Source organism: Chanos chanos, chromosome 5, assembly GCF_902362185.1.
Source record: "Chanos chanos chromosome 5, fChaCha1.1, whole genome shotgun sequence".
In the NCBI taxonomy this organism is placed as follows: Eukaryota; Metazoa; Chordata; class Actinopteri; order Gonorynchiformes; family Chanidae; genus Chanos; species Chanos chanos.
The window spans coordinates 32,051,857-32,074,020 of record NC_044499.1 but is presented as its reverse complement, the minus strand read 5'-3'; the positions used below and the strand labels follow the sequence as shown (position 1 = coordinate 32,074,020).

General features: G+C 41.9%; 1 protein-coding gene across 1 annotated transcript in view; it reads right to left on the bottom strand.

Annotated features, from left to right (window-relative positions):
* dock1 (dedicator of cytokinesis 1) overlaps positions 1–22,164 on the bottom strand; it is a 207,049-nt gene that overhangs the window by 157,916 nt on the left and 26,969 nt on the right. Inside the window, exons 6-14 of the mRNA XM_030773766.1 lie at positions 15,836–15,984; positions 14,357–14,492; positions 13,170–13,327; positions 12,489–12,570; positions 10,951–11,086; positions 8,816–8,888; positions 6,452–6,591; positions 4,801–4,926; positions 4,150–4,274 (exon numbers count right to left, since the gene is read on the bottom strand). Coding sequence (XP_030629626.1) covers positions 4,150–4,274; positions 4,801–4,926; positions 6,452–6,591; positions 8,816–8,888; positions 10,951–11,086; positions 12,489–12,570; positions 13,170–13,327; positions 14,357–14,492; positions 15,836–15,984 — 1,125 coding nt within the window. The remainder of the gene's footprint in view (positions 1–4,149; positions 4,275–4,800; positions 4,927–6,451; positions 6,592–8,815; positions 8,889–10,950; positions 11,087–12,488; positions 12,571–13,169; positions 13,328–14,356; positions 14,493–15,835; positions 15,985–22,164) is intronic.

The following is a 22,164-nucleotide window of genomic DNA, read 5'->3' as shown; positions in this document are numbered from 1 at the left end:
ATGTTTAGGGATCTTACAACATATTGGAGATTTCACTGCATTTTAACAAAGTCCATGTGTTGAATTGACTGAAAATATAATGTGCTGTGAGGGGGGAAAAAAACACCAAGCTCTGCAAACTTAATAAGCTCCAACTGTTCCTTGGGGAACATTAGCTCAAAAGACAGAGAAGAGAAATTAAATATTGAATGAATGGAAGTCTCATTTCACCATATGCTACAAAAAATCCTAACCACTTCATTAGCTTCTTCTACCAAAAAGGCCCCAGCAGTGAGGCAGGACCCCTGTCTAAAACAGCATGAACACCGCCAAGCTCAAAATGAAGACTTTAACCTCTGTCTCCTCCAAACGTACACATTCAGACACACACACACACACACAGAGAGAGAGAGAGAGAGAGAGAGATACAAAGACACGCGCAGCTTGTCAGTGCTGACGCACTTTGGTGGTAACGCTTTGTGACAGGCAGTAATTATGAGGCATAACTGAACAGATCTCAGGGGGTCTGAGTGCAAGGGGAACAGGTGGGCAGTGGGGCCTGACGCCCGTGTTTGACTTCACTTAACGGTTACGATTCACGGAGCCGTGCCGTTCGTCTGTCAGGGGCGGGGGTTGGGGGTGAGTGTGCGGCACAGCCGTGACTGCGGCTAAGGGCTCTGCGGGTCTGTGGGGAGCGACTGGATTTGTCAAGCTGATGGGAATTACCTGTCCTCTCACAGCCTGGTCAGCAATATGTATATACATATATACACACACATACACCTTAACCAGGTTTTTATGTGGGCTGAGACAGAGAGAGAGCGAGAGAGAGAGAGGGAGAGAGAGAGACGAGTCAGTAACGTGATGGACAGACAGAGAGAGAGAGAGAGAGAGAGAGAGAGAGAGAGAGAGTGTATTTCCCTCTTTTTCGTATCTGTTTTTCTGTAAATGTGTTTTTTTTTTCTTGTGATACTGCTTACTGTAAACAGTCTATCTAAGAGCATATCTGCTTCCTGCATGTTTGTGAGCATGACAAAGACAGAAACTGTTAGAAGTATGAAGTAGGAACAGATGTAATCAGATATCGAGCTCAGATCAGCCTAAGTTCATTATTTGATGAAGCGACAGAGCTCACCTCTCCGATCTCTGATTACCTACATACAAACTCCCATCAGACCAACCCATCCTCCACCCAGCCGAGACGCTCCACATGTCCACAGCCTCAGAGAGCTGTGTTGGATACCGCTCAAGTGCCCCCCTCTGCTCAACCACCTCTCAATTGCCGCTTTAATATAAGACCACTGTTACGGTCATGTTCAGAAACACCTAACTTACACAACGGTCACCTGACAAACTGCTAGTGTAACATAGTCCAACATAATAGAGGTCATTTTTTTTTCACTCTCATTTGCTTGCTTTTTTAATTCAGAGTTCAAAGAACAAAGGAGAATAACCATGAGGATGCCACTGTAGACCGAGAGCAATCCTGGGCCATTCAAGACTATTAGACTAAACCAGTCCAAAATAAACTCTCAAATGGCTAAACCCTAGAAGTGAAACAGCATTCACAGGACTTTTTCACCCACATTATATGTATGGATTCATATGCATGTTTTTGTTTGTTTGTTTTTTTATAGCACATATGGTTCTGCGCATCAAATCAAGTTGCTTTTCAAGTTCCTTGGTCTGCCTGAAATCTGACTGTAATTCTGTCATGGTTGTGTTATGTACTACATGAACAATGATCACGGTGCACACATGAATTCTCTACCAGATCAGGTGTTGACGGGTTGACTGTGCGAGAATACCTGTCTTGACAGTGAATCTGAAACTCACTATGGGACAGACCATTCCCAAAATGCTCTGCAGGTACAGACAGCACTTCTTCATGTCCACATTTCAATATAATCATGGTTATTCCCTCATGACTTTCTCCAAGCATCTCCACCATAATCACACACTCAAACACACTGTTCTCTCTCCCTTCTGGAACTAAAGATACAATTGAGGGAGTCGAGACAGTTGGTACTGTATGCTTTGAACGGGTCCCCAGAGACGTTTGCAAGGCTCATCAAGCAGATAAACCATCTAGAAGCTTCTGTCTCACTTTGGGCTTCAACACAAGGGCTGTTTCTCTCAGTCACAACAATAAGAGGGGAGATGAGTGGAGTGTGTGTGTGTGTGAGTGAGAGAAAGAGAGAGATTTGTTAAGTTCTAATCTCAGATCCGACCTGACACATCCACTGCAGCTCTTAATCAGAGCCAGAGCGATGATGACAGTAACACTGTGGTCCGGAGCAATTTCAAAAACAGTTAAAGACCAAAAGCAAACCTAACAGTGCAAGTCCATTTGCATTAAAACTTCCTCTAATCAAAAAAAAAAAAAGACTTTATTTTCGATCAAAACACCACCGTTTGTAATAAAATGAATGAAGCAAGCAGCTCTGCTAGAAGCCTGTTTCTACTAACTCAAACCCTTATTTGATGGATTTGGAGAGCAAATCTTAGCACTGCGTTACAATGAAGATAATAACAGACTCAAAATGGGAATAATGATCATGATTATGATAACACTATATTGTCAGTTGTATCGTTCATGATCATTACAGACGTATGAGCTCTGAGTCACCCGTGGAACGACTACAACAACAATAGTCTCCTATTTTAGGCTCGTTACGTTTGTATCAAAACGTCAGTCACATGTGATGGCCCAATTACATCAAGAGTGTGAGGTTTCATACAAGTAGAAATCAAGTCTTGTTCAGTCTGTGTGAATTACATTCAAGAACTGTTATCTTCTTTAGTGTCTGCTCCAATGCATTTATAAAGAGCAGATGAATGAAACTGCTTTGCTCTTGACAAAATGACTGTCAGTCTGAACATCTGATGCAGTGCAGTGCTATGGTGACCAATTATAACTTTAATATTAGTCCACAACACAGTCACTAATCAATACTCAAAACAATTTAAAACAAATATGATTGCTCATTGCAATTATGACAACATTATTGCATTAGATCCTTTGTGACAAAGGCTGGTAATGGTCTGATGATTCTGTGTATTTTAAATGACCTCTGTTTTTACAATATTCAAATTAAACCACATTAACTCCTAAAGTTCAGATTTCAGGACATGTCCCAGATATGGGCAAAGGCCTGTTTATAACAGTCACCTCGGGAGTCAAAGCAAGAGCACACTGCAGAGGACTCACACTGCCTCGGGTTCTCTCTCTCTCACTCACTCTCTCTCTGACACACACACACACACACACACATCTCATTAGAAAACAAGAAAGAGGGGCAGATGGATGGAAAGAGAAATCAGATGGTAATTAGAAGGATGTAGAACTGGATGATAATTAGAGCCCTCTTCAGTGAAAATTGGAGCTTTAATCTGAGAAATCCCGCCCTGATAACCAACTCTGTCACTGTAGTTTTCTGCATTAACACATATTTACGTACCACTTGTGAAAATAAATAAATAAACAGATAAATAAATGACGGCGTGCAATATAAAGACAAAGGCCAACGGACTGGCAGGTGCCAGGTGAAGTAACAGTCTGTGCCGTTAAAAACTGATGGACAACAGCCAACGTAAATCACCGAGCCTGAAACTGACTTGCCTCTCATTCACTCATTCATTGTGTGTCTTGATATAAAACAGTATATTATTATGTTCTCCACAACAGCAAGGTACACCAGATGGTGAAAAGAAGACAATGTGTGTCCGGCCGTCGAGACTACTCCAAAAGTGACTGAGAAATGAGGAGGGCAGATCTGGGCTTCTGCCTCCGTTTGAAGGTACAATTTTCTCACTTTTGGAGAGCCAGAAAAGGAGAGAATGTAAGTGTGAAAGAGAGAGAGTAAAAAAACGAGAGACTGCCTGCCTGTACATGTCGGAGTATTTCTGAGTGCATGTGTTTGGGTTTGTGTGTGTGTGTGTGTGTGTGTGTGTGTGTGTGTGTGAAATGTCCATCAAGGCTTTGAGTTATGGTAGGAAGTAAATAACACACTGTTTGAGGCACAGATGAACTATGGCATTTCAGCCACAGAAAATGGAATGAGTCAGAGAGAGAGCAGAGACAAACCAGTGACGTGACGGGGAGAGAGAGAGAGAGAGAGAGAGAGAGAGAGAGAGAGAGAGAGAAAAGAAACAGAGAGACATCTGTACCTCCAGTCTCTTCCCGTCTTCGTCATACACTGACATTGTCACTTCTACATTCTTAGGCGTCGTCTTGCTGCCTTTGTCAAATTCGCCTTGTACCAGGGTCACATATATGTCATTGCGTACATCACCTTGAAAAGGAAACAACCAAGTGTCAATTTCAGGGCTTGTGTGTCTTGAAAGATAACTGCCTTTATGAAAGTATGAAAGGAAAATAGGAAAGGAAGCATGCTTAAAGGGGAAGACCATTAAAAATAGAGGGGCCTTTTGAAAGATTAATCCCTTATCTAAACCTTTATTTTGAACAGATGATACTGCTATGCAAGTTATAACACTATAATTATAAATTGTTCATAACAACTAAAATGATAACTTGACCATACATCAGACAGTGTGTGTGTGTGTGTGTGTTTGTGTGCATACGTGTGTGTGTCAGTGTGTGTGCGTGACAGTGTTTGCCTGATAAACTCTGTGTGTGACAGAGTTCGTGTTTGTGTTTGTGAGACGGTGTGTGCGACAGAGAGAGAGAGACAAAGAGAGAGGGAGTGTGTGTGTGAGTGTGTGTGTGTGTGTGCGTGCATGTGCGTACGTGTGTGTGTGCGTGCGTGTGTGTGTGTGTATGTGAGAGAGAAACAGAGAGAGAAGACAGGCCTTTACCTGGCATGATGATCTCGGGGAAGCCCATCTTACGGGCCACAGCGGTGGAGCGATCTACCAGGTGGGGGAAGTCCTTGCGGATCTGATGGATGTCTCCTGGAAGCAGCTTTAGCGTCACCCACAAACCTAACAGCAGCGACAGGCAATCAAAACACTGAGCATCACTTCCCCTTCCACTCCCCAAACATTTCAAATATACAATTAGCACAGGGCTAATTACGAAGCCTGCCATCTCATTTCTTCATCCTACCGCTCCTCTTTTTCCCTCCCTCTGCTGAAAAGCTCATCAGCTAACAAATAAACAACTCAAAAATATCATCAGCACTCATATAAAATGCAATTAAGAAGCCTCGACTTGTTTTATTGCTGAAACAAAACATCCTAAAGGGCTAGCAATTATTGTTCAGATTTAAAATGACACGTGAGCAGCTCAATTCTAGAGTGATATTGTGCTAAATGAAAGGAGGGGAAAAAAGAAAGAAAGAAATAACATTCTTCTCTGTGGTTTCTCAGGCAATAAAGCGAGAAACAAACAGTAAACCGTAATTTAGACCAAACTAATTTGGTATCAAAAATGAGGGAAACCCTATTTTAATTCCTCTGATTTTGGTAATATAGCAACTGCTTTCATTTATATTTAATACCTCAAGATAAACCCAGCACACACACAAAATTGCATGTCAGAAAAACAGCCCTTCTTGTTTCCCCTCCTTCTAAAGAATCATCCTAAAAAGTCTTTGAATCTTCATTTCTACTGGCTAGCTACGCTAAGCTAATTTGGCGCTAAGCTAATTTGTCAGGAGAGTGGATTTACGTTAAACACTGTCGGCGCTAGTGGCCCTCTCTCCCTGCTTAGGCCTGAGTAAACTCAATATTTAACCCTGTGGATTTTCATAGGACATGACACCATCTCACCGCAGGCCCCGGTGTCTGAACAAATCCCTCCCTGCCTTATCTGTAGCGTTCTTCATCCAGTAGACGTGTAATCGATAAACACAGAGAACATGACAAGCTGTTAGCTTCTGCTAACTGACTCTAAAGCTCATTGGCAGAGGGAAAATGAAAAGTTTGCACCTGTTAGCAGAAGCATTGATTGTAATTTCTTTTTCTACTGTTTAGTCTCAAATCTAATTAATTCCTTCACATTCCCAACCCTGAGGTTCCCTTATACTGAAAAACAATACTGACCCTGTCAAACCAAGAATAAGTGACTACACCATAAACTAAGAACTATCAGTGTGCATTCATCACATTCTATTCACACATCATTTTTTTTTTGTTTTGTTTTGATTTGATTTTTCTTTTCAACATGATTACACAGTATATTGATTTACTCCAAAGGAGTACAATGCAATATGTCCTGTGATTGACAAATGACAGATTTATATCTCCTAATAGAGGATTTAAGGAAATGTGATTAAAAACAAAAAACAAAAAGTGGCTTTCCTTTTGCTCTTGAGGAACAAAAGGAAACCTGAGGTAGTATTTCCACTTAACACCACCGTCATTCTCTTATCTATATTTGAGATAGCGAATAAGGTGAACGCAGACAGTCCTGTAGTGAACTTGCTAATGTATGGGGGAAAAAAGCCACCGCGGCTTTACTTTGGGCGCGCCGCTGAGTGATTAGAGCCTGTGTTGACAGTGGTACCTTGGCCTTTGTGGTTGACCTCTTTGGCGGCGATGACTTTGTTAATGACTGTCTGGAGGAAGTCGCTCTCCCCCGCCACCCTGGGTGAAAAACGGGACATGTTCAGCTGCTTGTGGCGAATGGCGTCATCCAACGCTAGCCTGGAGTTGGCACATGACAGGCAAAAACACCACAGGGAGAAAAAGGGAGAGAGAGAGAGAGGGGGAAAAAAGGGGGAGTAGAGAGAGGAGAAAGAGGACAGAGAGCAAAAGAGGGGCATGGGCAGAATCGGATGAAGGATGAAGGGAAGAATGAATGAAGGAAAGAAAGAAAGAAAGGGGGTGGGAGAGGGGAGGGAAAGAAGGAAAACACACCAAAACAGTGATGCAAATACCGTGACAAGGACAATAGCCATTTGTTAGCCAACAGTGAGGGCAGGATGGGTAACGAAAGACAAACACAGAGAGATTTTCATTTAGGAAATGATGCCCACTCTGACCTGCCCCTCTTTCAATAAAAAAAGGCAGAATTGGCAAAGCAAGTTCTCTAGAACAATGATTCTCAACTCCAGTCCTGGGAAACACCAAGACAGCACGTTTTCACTCCAGCGTTACCACACCTGACTTAGCATAGCCACTCATTACTGAGCCTTTGGGTTCTTAAACTTAGTGCACTACCACTTGGTATTAACCACAAATATGTAGTTCAGTGAGTCCCAACGACTGGAGCTGAGAAACAATGTTCTAGAAGTTTCTGTCTGGGTCACAAAAAATTATAGGCAGTTTAAAAACCCATCTGACTCCATAACACAAAAACAATGTTTAAGGAAGGGGGAAAAAAAGCCCAGAGATATATTATCTAGCCGTGTATTCACTGGCTGAAGCAAGAAGAAGCCATAGAGTGTGGTCTAGCTACGCGGTGCCAGCAAGACAGAACATCGAAAAAGTGAATAAGTATGTAAATCAGCGACAGATGTGTTTGGTGAGGTAGCACATGTGTAACAGCTGGAAAAGTGTCAGTCAGATGTCTGGGGGATGTGATGTATCGGCAGAGAGGACTCAGAAACCTCAGTGTGAACACAGGAGATTTGAGAAATGGAGTCACACTGCTTCCAAAACAACAGACACAAGTTCTCATTCACAAACACCACATAACAGACAAGGGAAAAAGTGCTGGTAAAAAAACAACAACAACTAAAAAAAACAAACAAACCAAAGAAGTTACAGACCTGCAAAACAAGATTATATAATGTCTGACGAAAACTTTCAGTTCAGTTTTGTGGTGAGGAGGCCTTTTCAGTTATGAAATGACAGCTCTACTAAAACAATTCTCGAGTTCTCCTCTTCATATGTCTGATGAAATTCTCCATGTAAATCCTGCAAATACTTCATGTAACTACTGTTTGCCTTCCCTCTGGATTATCCATCATTTTCTCAATTATGTCATTAAGTGCAACTTCCTCCCAGACTCTTCCGAGCTTCCTGTCTCGACCAGTCTCGTGTGCCGTGTTACTTCAAAAGCAAGTCCCACGTGAGATGTGGAAAATGTACTTCAACCCGCCAGCCAAATCTAGATTCAGTCCCACAAATCCACAGAAACCCATTTTTAATTTTTATCTGTACAACGCACGTGAGAATTAATTATTTTCTCAAAGTCTCCGCCAGGATAAAAAAATGTTAAGTGGCATGTTCTCTAAATTGCCAGCATTTGAAGGTCTTACCAATTAAAAAAAAGAGAATAGTGAGGAGGAAGAGGTTACTCTCTGCAGGTCTCTGGGGAGTGTAGTACTGGATGATGTGAACTTTAATTAATCCAGTAGGGAATAACCCGACACGAGAGTCCTAAACTACAGGTAATCAGGACTCAAGAGTTTTCAGTCTTCAAAAAAACCACATGCACGTCGTCTAAGATCGATATGTTGTAACCCTTAGAAATTATGAGGGAATTACTTGGACAAGGAAAGTCAATACAGTCTGGCCACCGTGTTTTACTCTTTAGTTAGCATTGTGTCACTGTGCGGCTTACATTTGCTGTGAGCAGTGGTATATTCCCTTTACAGATGGTAATTTGTTTTCTGTATTTCTGTATTTTCTGAGTAGTTTCCTTTATGGCTGATGGTGTATTTTTTGCATAGTTGTATTATCCTTGTAGTGGGTCTGTATTGCAGACGGTATGTTTTCTGTATAGCTGATTTATATATATATATATATATATATATATATATACATACACACACACACACACACACAGGTATTTTTTCTGTATCGCTGTAATTTCTATAGAAATAGCAGTGTATTTTATTGTTCCGCCTGGCCTGCACAGCTGGGAGTGTACTGTCTACATAGCTGTAGGTCCATTCAGTAGTGGTAATGCATTCATACTTACGGCTGGAATGGGATAAAGTGCTGCTTATCCTCGTCGTCCATTTTGCCTGTGATAATATCTGTAACGTCCATCACTGTGAGAGAGAGAGAGAGAGAGAGAGAGCATGTCAGTGAGTCAGTGGATCATTTCCACTGCAGAGAGAAACATAGAGAGCAAGTCCTTTACAAAAACACTCTGCTTACACTACACTGCACCACTTACATAGTGCAAGTGATGCAAGCCAGACTCTGAACTGGCAAATCAGGGGTTCAAATGACCATAACCTAGGCAGTTCCATGACCTGACCCCATCCATATCCTTTAATAACCTCCATGTCTGCACTGACCACATTGGTGAGCGCTGCCTTACCATATTTCACAAGCTAACTTCTTCACTGCATTGCTGAGACGGAGAGGCAGAAAGAAGAAAACACTCCAGTCTAACAACTACAGTTTAATTCAGAAACGGCCGTACTCCAGGTGGCTGGCCTAAGCCTTGATAAGGGCGAGTCTAAAAACTCAGTAGGGAAGGTGCTGGAAGCACAGGTGTCTGTGTGAGTAACCTCTGCCATACTGGTTTCCACAGTGTCTGCAGGTAAAAAAGAAAGAAAGAAAGAAAGAAAGAAAGAAAGAAAGAAAGAAAAAAACTGGCAAGCAGCAGTCAACAGGAGGCTGATAAGCCTTAATGGAGGTGTTGATGAAATGTTCAGTGCTCACTGGCTCACAGACATTAAAGATGCCACTGAGCAGGCTTTGATTCCTCCTGCCTGACCCACATAGACGCCTTTGTACTGATGGTGGAGAAGAGAGGAAAGGGAGGGTGAGGGGGAAAAAAAAAAAAAAAAACTCCGAAAAAAAAGCAGCAGAACAGCAGAGAGAAGCATTTCCCAATCTGACTTCAAAAACATGTTTGATGTTGGAACTGATGGCTGCCCGTGATGCCTCTCTTTTCTTCCCTTCGTATTTTTTTTTTCTTCTCATTCTCTAGCAAACTGTAAGATCTCTTTCCGTTCAAGCTGTTGGCATGCGGCAAAGCACAGGGAAAAAAAACAAAAACAAAAACAAAAGAACGACAGCTAAGCCATTCTCTGTGAGCTTCCACCAGACAGTCCTGAGAGTGTCACAAAGGGGTCATGAAAAATGATAATCTTATGTCTCGTTATGATGGACAAGTGTAACATATGACTGAATGGTACCAATACAAAATAAAACGTCAGTAACCACGCTAAGGCGAGTTCAGAACAGAGGCCCTTTTACAGCAACCTAAAAAACGAGCTTAAGTCATGGGAAAAGGACCAACAGTTCAAACCGAGTGTCTCCACAACCTGACAACCATTGGAGTTCAACAGGACAGTGTTCCAGAGGAGCGCTATGGGACTTAATATCATTACCAAAACGATGAGCGGTCATAAATTTCCATCCTCTCTTTACTGTGATTCGGGTGAGGAAACAAGGCATCATCTTCCTTGTCGGCAGACGGTGGGCAAAAAGCCAATCTAATTAGTCTACCACAGAGCAGGCCAGTCGCCCACAAAGGACATGTCCTGCGTTTATTCCTGTCTCCACTTGAGCTGAAAACCTCTGATAATTGGTTAGAATTATTCACCAAGGGAGTCAAGGAGGGTCTCAAGACATCACTATGAGTGTTTAGCAAAGAGCATCATTGCCTTCATCCCTATCGTCATCATCACTGTGATCAAAGGCGTTTCAGGTTTCCTATCAGGACATACTACAGCGTCTCTGTGTTTATGGGCAATCTCTCACTGTTGTGGGACGAATTTGCCTTATTTTGCTATGCTATAATTTCCCAGCATGGCTCCTCTCCATACCCCATTAACAAAGGCCAATTATTGCTAACATTAAAATCAAAAGAGACCGGCTCTGAGGGGGAAAATTAGTCTCACACAAAAAGGGGGAAGTGCTCATAGATGAACATTTCTGTTTATATGAGGAGGGTTTTTGTGTGCAACCCGCAGAACGCGCAGGGAATCACATTCTTCGCTTAAGAGTACATACCGTTTTCTGCTGTGTCAAACTAAATAATAGAAGAGTGTTTGGAGTATCTGGACTACCAATGAGCTTAGCCTTGAGTCGGATAAATCTGTAGTGTATTTTGTATGAGTACACAGACGTGGAGTTTAGAGAGAGACAATTTACCTGCGACTCCAAAGGGTCTCCGCAGGCCTGAAGTCAGCTTTTTAGCGTGGTTGTCGCGCAGCTCCATCCGTCCGACTCGGACGATCTGACACACAAAGCTGATTTTCTCTCTCTTTAAATCCTCGCTGCCCAAATCCTGAGGGATCCCCCCCCCCACAAAAAATCACACAAACACACACACACACACACACACACACACACACACAGAAATGATACCATACGCCTAAATCACAGCACAGATCACATTACCACATCCCAGCAGCTCAGAGGGCAATAGTTCGAGAAAAATAAATAAATAAATAAATAAAAACCATTATTTGGAGAAAACTGCTGTAGTTTGGGGATTTTAAGCCACTTCATGTCCTCCACAGACATATAGCTAGTTGGAGTGATTTGATACATTGGTACGTTTGCACAGCCTGTTAAGATGCTGGTCCACTGGGGTTGACGCGACTGATAATCAACTGAAACTTCACAGAGTGCATAAACTTTTCTTTCACCGGGGGGAGGGGGGGGGGGGTGTGATTTGGCTCTTTTCAGGACGGGTCTGGTTTAAACAGGGCTTTTTGATGGTGTCTGGGAACTCATTTCCTGCTGGTGGCTGGCAGGAAAGAGAGAGCGGCTCTTTGAAGGTGCGGTGTTGTCATCCTCGATCTGGGTGGTCATTAGAAGGATGACCTTTCGTAAGCGAGCCGGGGGTCGGTGGACAGACAAGCATGACTAACGCTGTCCCCTCAGTCTGGAGCTCACATTTAACACAATGTGGGAGGATGAACCCAGCTTGGGTCAAAACCACCAATTCAGACAAAAACAGATAATCATTACTCCCTCTGCTACAGCTACTACACACACACACACACACACCCATACACACACACCCATACACTCTCTTTATGTTAACCTAAGCATTGGCATGTGTTGGTTTATGGTCTCAATATCACCCTGAAAATTAAAATGAGCAAATGTTTTAATTATACCGTGTTATCCACATGTGGTGGTTGTTCAATTGATTACACTGTCATCCTCAATTACAGCAATTACTCTGCACTGGGCAGAACTAACTGCACTGGAATTTTTCTTTTAAGTAAAATCATTAGCAAAACATTACACCTGGCCGTTACCCAAATCATAAACTAAGGGAGGAAGCTGTTAAATGATCGGAAATGAAATAAAGTGATCACACAAACACAGCATTAGCCTTGTCTTACTCACACATATACACACCACTTTCTCCAGACCTGTTACTGCATATACACAGCGTTCAACACATTTTGCATCTCTCCCTGCCCTAAACTGCTAATTTGGCATCTGATCAAGGGTTTAATAATTATCAGATGAGTAGAGTCATATTTGCTAGAGCAAGAAGAGATATAAATGGATAGTGATTAGTGAACTTATCTTATCTTATACTAAGCTATAGATTATACATTGCTCTGTTGTTAACATGGTACCTATAAACTGTAGCTAAGGGAAGTGTTAGTCCATGGCAAAGAACTATGACTGTTTGAGGATTAAAGCCAGACAACAGCAGTACTCACCGTGAATACAGACCGCAGGTTATGGAGCTGATCAATATCTTTGACTAAGCCAGAACTGGACCAACGCACAAGGTAGTTCTCACTAGAAGGGGAAAATGGGGAGAGAAACAAGGGGGAAATGAAGAGTTCGCTAGCTACAGAGACTATCCTGTGTAGTTCATCACAGAGATGAAGACATGTGTGGGGACTTTATAGACCAGCATTACACAAAGAGCCAAGATGGCAGATCAGTGAAGTATCAGACTGGACAATTGCTATGATATTGGAGGTCCGGAAACAAACGGTGTCTGAAAAACAATCACGGCTCTGGAAAGTATCGTGTGAAAGCCGATGTTCCCAAACCGAATGTGGCAGGCCATGTTTTGGTCATTTGCTGTTTAGGAGCCGTAATCCCAGAACAATGGGAAACTGCAGAGCAGCTGGACCTGCTCAGGGCTGGCGAATTCTCATTGCTGCACATATTTCTCTCTCTCTGTGTGTGTGTGTGTGTGTATGTGAATGTGTGTGTGTGTGTGTGTGTGTAAAAGAGAGTCAAATGTGTTAATTAGACGTTTTCACATGAATTCAACGGCGCATGTGTGCCTGTACAAGTGCTTAAGTGAATGTGCTACAGATGATTTCATTAAAAAGGAGATGAGCATGATTTGATGATGCAGTGTGCTGTGAAAAGGCCTGTGTTACCTAATGAATTTGGACTCGACGGGGTCATAGAGGGACATGAGCACCTCGGCGTCCTCTCCGATCTTACACACCACATTCTTCAGAGTGACGAAGAGAGCAAAGGATGGCGTGGATGCAAACTTTGCCTGTCTGCTCAGGTCAATGTTCTGCTTCTGGGACTGTCGACAGAAAGAGCAAAACGATGTTCTTAATACTCCTCAGAACACACACACTTACATACACACACATGCACAAACACACAGAGACAGACACACAAAAACTGAGACACACACTCTGAGACACAAAAATGCAGACGAGGACACACACACACACATACACACACACACACACACACACACACACACACACACACACACACACAGACAGAGACACACAGAGACAAACAAACGATGTGGGCACCAGAATGAAACACTACCAAGCCACGTTGAAAGTGACACTGTTTGACTCATGAGCCCTTGGCTTGCACAACCTGAACACATCAGATCTCATAAGCTCCAAAATGGCTTTTGCAAATCTACTCTAAGACAATCAAAACAAGACAATGGAGCTGTGTGGCTCTCAATAACAACAGCTTAGGAAAGTTTGAGAAAATAAAAGAGGGAGAATGACAACACAAGCAACAGAACTTTTTCTCTGTACAATTTTCAGCTAAAAAAAAAAATCCTTAGCATAAACGAGCTTGGTTCATACTAGCCAGACTGGGTTTTTACAGCATGGAAAGGAAGTGTATAAAATGTATTAAAAATGTATTAAAAACTGCTACAGTTTGTCTAAGGCTGAAAGCCCATCTGTGACTCAGGTTCAATTGTTATCTCTGAATCTAAGATTAGCTTCACATCTGCGCTGTCTGAAAACCAGTTACTGCGTGTAGTGCGTGTACAGCAGCCAGCTGGTGCAGCTCAGACACGCACGTACACGCATGCATGAAAATACACACACATGCACATACATAAATACACACATATGTAATGTGTGAAAAGAGTCTAGAAGTGTATTAGCACATTCTTAAATGTACACTGCACATTCTGTCAGAGGGAACTGACGTGTGCATCGCTGCATATTTGCCATTCCAAGATTAGAACAAAACAGAAATGCTTTTGGATTCCTTTCAGTGGTAATTACAGTTTTCCCACACTTTGAGAGGAGGCGTGATTTGAGTCTTGGATTGGTTCTGGGGAGTGGTTTACCTTCTCCTCTTGGATCCGATCCTCAATCTGTTTGGATGCGGTTTCGTGGGCTCTGAACAGACTGATGGTGCTGGTCTGATCCGGATCCAGAATGTTTCCATCTTTGTCTCTGACAACAAGGTCCAAATCTAAGTACCTAAGATCCAAGGAGAAGAGAAGGTTAGGAAGACGAAGAAAAAAAAGAGGGGGGAGGAGAGAGAGAGAGATGAAATCATAAACTGAAACAAATAACTAATGAGGAAGCTTAGCTCCTGTTGCTTAAGAAATATATGAGCCTGCACTGGGACTGAGGGGAAAGTGGAGCACATGGACAGGGGTTAACAATGGCTCATTTGGTTCAGCACAGGTCCCCTGAGATGGGTTTAGCTCCACAGGGAGAAAAAAAGAGCAGTACACAAAGGGGGGGGGGGGGGGGGGGGGGGGGGGCTTGCCTGGATTCAAAAGAGCTCTGCAGGGGAGTCAAGACCTGTCATTTAGCAGCAGAGGGGAAGGGCAAGGGTGAACTGAGAGAAAGAGAGAGATGGAGGCAGATAAACATTTGGGACCAAAGTCTGCCTGTCCTTTGGCCTTTTCATCCTCTTTCTACTCCCCACATCACAAACAGTTAGGGGAGGCAAAAAAAAAGAAAAAGAGAAAGAGGGAGAGAGAAAGTGAAATGTTTTTGGGGTTTTTTTTTTTTGGTTCAAAGTGTAATCTTCACACAAGACCAACTGGACTATGTCCTCTCAATTTACCCCCCCCCCCCCCCCCCCAAAAAAAAGCTATACTTAACATGCTCACTGAACTGCTTTGTCTGACCAGGCTCCACCCACTTCAACTCCTCCCCACCCTTTATGCTAATCAACTCAGATTCAACATCACTGTGCATGTACATCCTTGACTATGGTAACTACATTTCCCTCTTGCTTTACATCTAGAGTGGCTACATAAGCTATGCTGCTTACTCTGCAACACATTCAAAAAATGAAAACAATCAAATATTGTGATTATAAATCTTTCTAAGATTTTCTAAGAAAAGCTTCAATCATGCCCCAGTCAAAAAGCCTGCCTCTGTTTCAGTAATGGACGTTAATTAATTTCCTAAATGAATTCTAGCTCCAAGTTAATATTTGCTCTTACTAAATTTCTGGGAGATGCTGTGCAAAGCTGGGCCTGTAAGTATGCCAGCCTTGTTACTGGGAATATGAAATGAAGGACACTGCAGCGGAATGCTGTAGAGGAACAACAGAATCTTACAGAATGATCTGTTTCAATGGACCCAAATGAAGTTTTGGCTCTTAAAGCTCTGGTGACTTCATCTGTCCCCTCAAAATGTCCTCTTCCTTAAATATTACGCTCCTAAAAGTTTCACAGAGGCTTTGGCCTAGACGTGTGTGTGTGTGTGTGTGTGTGTGTGTGTGTGTGTGTGTGTGTGCGCGCGTGTGTGTGTGTGGAAAGCCAGAGCCAAAATCTCGGGGCTTTTGTGGCAGCTTTGCCTACTTGTTCCCGTAGTCGATCTTGGAGGTGACCTTCTGTTTGAGCTCGCTGAGCTCATCTTGTGGGAGGGTGCCAGACAGTATCTGAGATCGCCACTCTATCAGGTCATAGATCATGTCACGCACCGAGTTAAACATCTCACGCTTGTCACCCTGCCGAAAAACACACACACACACGCACATGCACACAGAGTCAGCATAGTTTGAGCAAATACTGATACAAGGCCTAATTAAACTGTCAGTTCTGCTTTGACATGGTGTAAAAGTGTATGTATGTGGCAGGAAAATAATCACTGGTGTCTAAAAGCTGCTGTAACAGGTATCAAGTGTTAATGGGACCAGTCAGTGATGCCCTGCTTCTGTATGAGGCCTATTACAGAGTGCTGAAGTCCTTCAGCCTGAGAGTCAGACAGCCTGTTTTACTGAGCAATTATGAAGGACGCAATGGATCTATCAAATTTTAATAAAAGTTACTCTCGAGTCACGTGGGTACGTCGAGCAAGATGGCGGCACATTAGAGGAGCTCCGCTCGCCCACCAATATATTTGTTATATTATATAATTGCTTTCCACAATTTTTGGTGAAACTACCCTCGCTAGTGCTCTTGCACATAACTGTTTCGTCCGGAAACTGTTCTAGAGTTGCTATGTCAACCACGACTACCTCAAAGTATTTCAAAGGAGGACCGGCGACAGGCCGTATGTCCACTCGAGCTAGCCCCACACCGACAGAGGACGACTCAACTTTAAAATTATCACCGCAAAGACAAGATGTCGGAAAAACGAGTCTAGAAAACGTGTTTACTGAGATCACCAAAGTGAGTGACACACTTCGAGGGGTGGCAGCAGACATCTCGACAATTAAGGAAACAACTACTGAGCTAAAGAATGCAGTGAACGGCATACAGGAGAGACTGGAAGAAATGGAGGGACGGATCTCTAGACTGGAAGACACATCGGACAGATTAGTAAGCGATAACGATCATCGTGACAAGAGGTTGGAAGTTTTACTGAATCGCTTACAAGAGCTTGAAAATCACAGTAAGAGAAACAACGTGAGGCTAGTGGGGTTAAAGGAGACCTACGGAACGAATGGCACGATGGAAATATGTGTGAAGAAAGTTTTACGGGAGGGATTTGGAATTGATGTGGACGGAGAGTTTGAGGTGGAGAGAGCGCACAGGTCGGCTGCCCCCAGACCAAGCGAGGATCGGCCGCCCAGACCAGTGCTCATTAGATTCCTGCGACAGTCGGCGAGAGAGAAAGTGCTTGCGATGGCGAGAGAAAGACGCGGGATTACTTGGGAGAACCTCAGACTATCTTTTTTTCCAGATATGTCAAGAGAGCTATCCCAGAAGAGGAAATCTTTTACCATGGCGAGGAAAGCACTGCAGCAACATAACGTGAGATATACGCTGTCCTACCCAGCCACTTTGCGCTTTACATGGAAAGGAAGGAGCCGCAGCTTTACCAGTGCCAACGAGGCAGAGCAGTTCATTAAGGAAAACTGTACTACAGATCGATGAATCTGTGCGTTAGTAATGATGCAGCATACTGGAAGATGATATGTTTGTTGTTTCGAGATAGATTTAAACGTGGACAGTGTTGAACAGGTATGTGGGCGGGGGAGGGGGGGTGTTTCAGTGTTGCCTGAGCAACAAGGCCAGAGAGAACCTCTCGTGGCGGGGTGTACGGTATCCCACGGACTGAAGATGTTATTTCTGTTTATGCTTTTTGTTTTTGAGTTACTACGGCTGAAGAAAAGCCAAATGCCCCATTTAACGTTTTACGGGGTATTTTTAAGTTCACGTTACTTAGTGTTGATACTTCTAATGTTTAGAAGTGATAAGTTTTGTGTTGATGTACGTTTCTTCATGGGTTTGGCACTGACTGGTAAAGTGAAGATTACTACAGGTGAATCCATAAGTGAGACATTGCTATTGCTATTAATGGACAATTTAAGCGAGACCGGGTTACAGTTTAATTTGCTACTACTTGTTTCAGAACATTTTTATTTATTTATCTATTTCTCTTATGTAACACATGGCTGGTAATTATGTTAAGTGTATAAGTTGGAACATTAATGGCTGTGGAGATCCTAGAAAGAGAAGGAGGGTATTGGAATATCTAAAACACAAAAAAGCAGACATTGCTTTCATCCAGGAAACTCACTTTAAGGACGAAGAGGCAGACAAATTGAAAAGGGGGTGGGTGGGGCATATCTTTCATAGCTCTTACTCAAGTAAGCGGAATGGGGTGATCATTTTAGTAAACAAAAACTTAAGTTTTATTCTGGTTAAACAAGTTAAAGATAACGAAGGCAGAATGGTTTGTATAGAGGCAATTATCAATGGGACCAAGATAGTGCTATGTAACATATACGCTCCCAATAAAGGGGATCCACATTTCTTTAACGAAGTGAACAAAGTTTTAGGGGAGATGGAGGGTCAGATTATCTTATCAGGGGATTTTAACCAAGTTATGGATGTGTTCTTAGATAAAAGTAAATTTAGCGGACCAGTAATCACCAAAGATAGGGCTGCACTGCATATGCTCTGTGAAGACATGGGGTTGGTAGATATCTGGCGATTGATAAACCCCCGGGAAAGGGATTATACCTTTTTCTCTCACTGCCAGAAATCATATTCCAGAATTGACCTCTTTCTAATTTCAAGCAGTATTGTAGACTCTGTAGCAAATTGTACGATAAATGCGATTGCCCTTTCAGATCATGCAGCTGTAGAGCTATGTATCGATATAAATACAGATAAAGAGAGAAAAGGTAGATGGAGGCTAAACACATCATTATTACAAGATGAAGCCTTTAATCTACTGCTGAAGGAGGAACTCGAAACCTTTTTTGAGGTCAATTCTGGAAGCACAGATACAAGGGCAATGGAATGGGAGGCATCCAAAGCTTATATTAGGGGAAAAATCATTGGCCAGGCATCTAAAAAGAAGAAAGAGAGCATGTGTAAAATCAGGGAATTGGAGAGTGAAATTAGAAAACTGGAAATTGAATTATCAAAACATTTTTCGGATAAATTATATCAGGACATATGCAAACTTAAGTTTCAATTGCAGGAAATTTACAATAAAAAAGTGGAATATGCCTTATTTAGGCTCCGAACAACCTTCTATGAGGAGGGAGAGAAAACAGGCAAGTTACTTGCAAGGCAACTTAAACAACAAAATTCCTATAATGTCATACCAGTAGTTAAGAAAGGTGACAGTGTAGTGTCTTCTACTAAGGATATAAATGAGGTCTTTCAACAGTTCTATAAGGAACTATACAAATCTCAGGTCAATCCCACCCGAGAGGAAATGTCTAATTTCTTTCTTAACATTACTTTACCTAAATTGTCAGCTGAATATGTGGAATTGTTGGATAGCCCCATAACAGAGACCGAGATTAGGGCTGCAGTAGCACACATGAAAACAGGGAAATCACCAGGCCTTGATGGATTTCCTATAGAATATTATAAACAGTACATAGACATATTGGCACCAATATTGCTGGAAGTTTATAATGAGACATTGGCACTGGGATGTCCTCCCCCAACATTTAATGAGGCTTTAATTTCAGTAATTCCTAAAAAAGACAGGGACATAACAGAGCCCGCTAATTATAGACCGATAAGTTTGATCAACTTGGACTGTAAGATCTTGACAAAGATCTTAGCCTTGCGTTTGGAAAAGGCATTACCAAGTATAATACATCCAGATCAAGTAGGATTCATGAAAAATAGGTCTTCTACAGATAACATGAGAAGACTATTACATCTGATCTGGTTGAATCAGTCAGATCAGGACCCGATTGTGGCCATTTCATTGGATGCAGAAAAGGCTTTTGATCAGGTTGAATGGGAGTTCTTATTTACTACCTTAGCACAGTTTGGATTTGGATCAACTTTTATTAATTGGATTAAAATACTATATCAAAACCCAAGGGCAGCTGTAATAACCAATGGAATGATCTCACCTTTCTTTAACCTTACCAGAGGTACTAGACAGGGCTGTTCATTGTCTCCTTTATTGTTCAATATTGTACTTGAGCCACTGGCTATTGCCATCAGATCAAATGTAAACATTAGAGGAGTAGACGGAGGAGGGAAAGAACATAAGTTATTGCTGTATGCAGACGATATTCTGACACTAATCAGAGATCCTTTGTATTCCTTACCATACTTAATGGAGACAATACAGTCTTACTCCAGATTATCAGGGTATAAAATTAATTGGAAGAAGTCAGAGGCTATGCCTATATCTAGAACATGTCACTCAAGTTTAGTGACACGTTTTAACTTTAAATGGGTTGTGAACGGTATGACTTGCTTGGGAATTAAACTAAGTCAGAACATAGAGGAAATGCCCACACTAAATTTTGAGCCAGCGTTACAAAAAGTAAAAAATAATTTGGATAAATGGGGAAAATTGAAGCTTACATTGTGGGGCAAGGTCAATGTTATCAAAATGGTTGTTACACCCCAGCTAAATTACATAGCTATGATGCTCCCTGTTGCTATACCTCCTCAGATCTTTAAACAATACGATAAAATAATTAGAGACTTTTTATGGGAAGGGAAAAAACCAAGGATTGGACTACGTAAAATGTGTTCTCCAAAAGACAAAGGAGGGTTGGGTCTACCAGACCTGAGGTTATATCATGTTTCATTTGAAATAGCCAAATTAGCCAAGCACTGGACTAAGGAGGACCAACTGGACTGGGTTATTATTGAGAATGGGATGTGCTCCCCTTTCTCCCCCGTAGACAGGTTATCTCAATCCCTACACAGTTCATCTAATCCCATCTTGTCCCACTCTAAAGAGGTTTGGACCAGAATACATAAGATGTTAAAATTACCACATTGCAGACAGTTTTACTCCTCTATATGGTATAACCCTTCAATTGTTATTGGGAAGACAACAGTATATTGGAAAAAGTGGCATCTTAACGGGTTGTGTCATGTTGGTGACTTGTATAAAGAGGGCGTGTTTATGTCGTATTCTGATATGATAAGGCAATACGCTCTCACAGGAAAAGAACATTTTTGGAAGTATCTCCAAATCAGGAACTGTATCACCTCTAGGACTCATTATATGGATGGAAACCACATTACGGACTTCTTCAAACTGGCAACGACGCGCCTTCGTGCCTCTGTCTTCTACAGATTGACTAAGGATCTGCTCAGTAGCAGTTGTAACAACTTGAAAATAATGTGGCAGAAAGACCTGGGTTGTATATTGGAAGAAGAGGAATGGTTGAAAATTTTATCTGATTGTGGCAAATATGTCAGGGAATCCAAAAGTAAATTCACTCAGTATAAAATAATACACAGGTATTATTGGACACCAACCAGATTACATAGGATGGGCCTATTAACGAGTAACTCATGTTGGAAATGTCAGGAAGATATTGGCACATTCTTACACTGTATTTGGGAATGCCCAACGATTCAGCCCTTTTGGAGGAATATTTTAAGACATATGAGTAAATGGCTGGGTAAGGTGCTGCCAGTATCTCCAAGAGTATGTTTATTAGGAGACAGATCACAAGTACATAACCTATCAACAGAGGAATTTTCGGTCGTTATGGCTGGTATTATTACGGCTTTCAGAATAATACTCGGGCATTGGAAAACGCCTAGACCCCCAGAACTGAAAGAATGGGTCAACTATATGACAAAGACCGCCTCATATGAATCCATGCTGAGCAGGATGACCGGTAAAAGCCATGAAAGGGGACCACGTTGGGATCACTTTTGGAATTATATTACACTGTCTGATGGTCCTGAAATATGATTGTTGTGTTTGCCTGCCTGAGTAGTCTGTTTTTTCATTTTTTTATCTTTTTTTTTTTATCTTTTTGAATTCATTTACTCTATTTTCTTTCCTTATTTATTTTGCCTTTTTCTTTTTTTTGTACCCTTCTCTTTGGACTATGACTAATGCTGTATCCTCTTTTGTATGGATCTTTTATTTTATAGCCATTTTATTTCTATTGATGATGTCATTGGAGCAGTGTCTCAGTTCAAATGTTGAGTTGTAATGTGCCAACCTTTTTCAAAATCAATAAAAAATTTGTATTACAAAAAAAAAAAAAAGTTACTCTCAGAATAAATTGGCCCCCACTTCCAAAGTAAGCAAGTGACTCCCGTGTCCAATCAATCTCCTGAAACTTTGCTTTGATATCACTTCTTCTGTACCACAGACGCAGCTGTTTCAATCAAAATCTGACAATTCATTATATCTGCAATTTCCATTTAAGCACCTTTAATATTTGAAATAAAGGCTCTAGGTGATTTTGGACAAATGAAGGATATCTAGAGGGGAA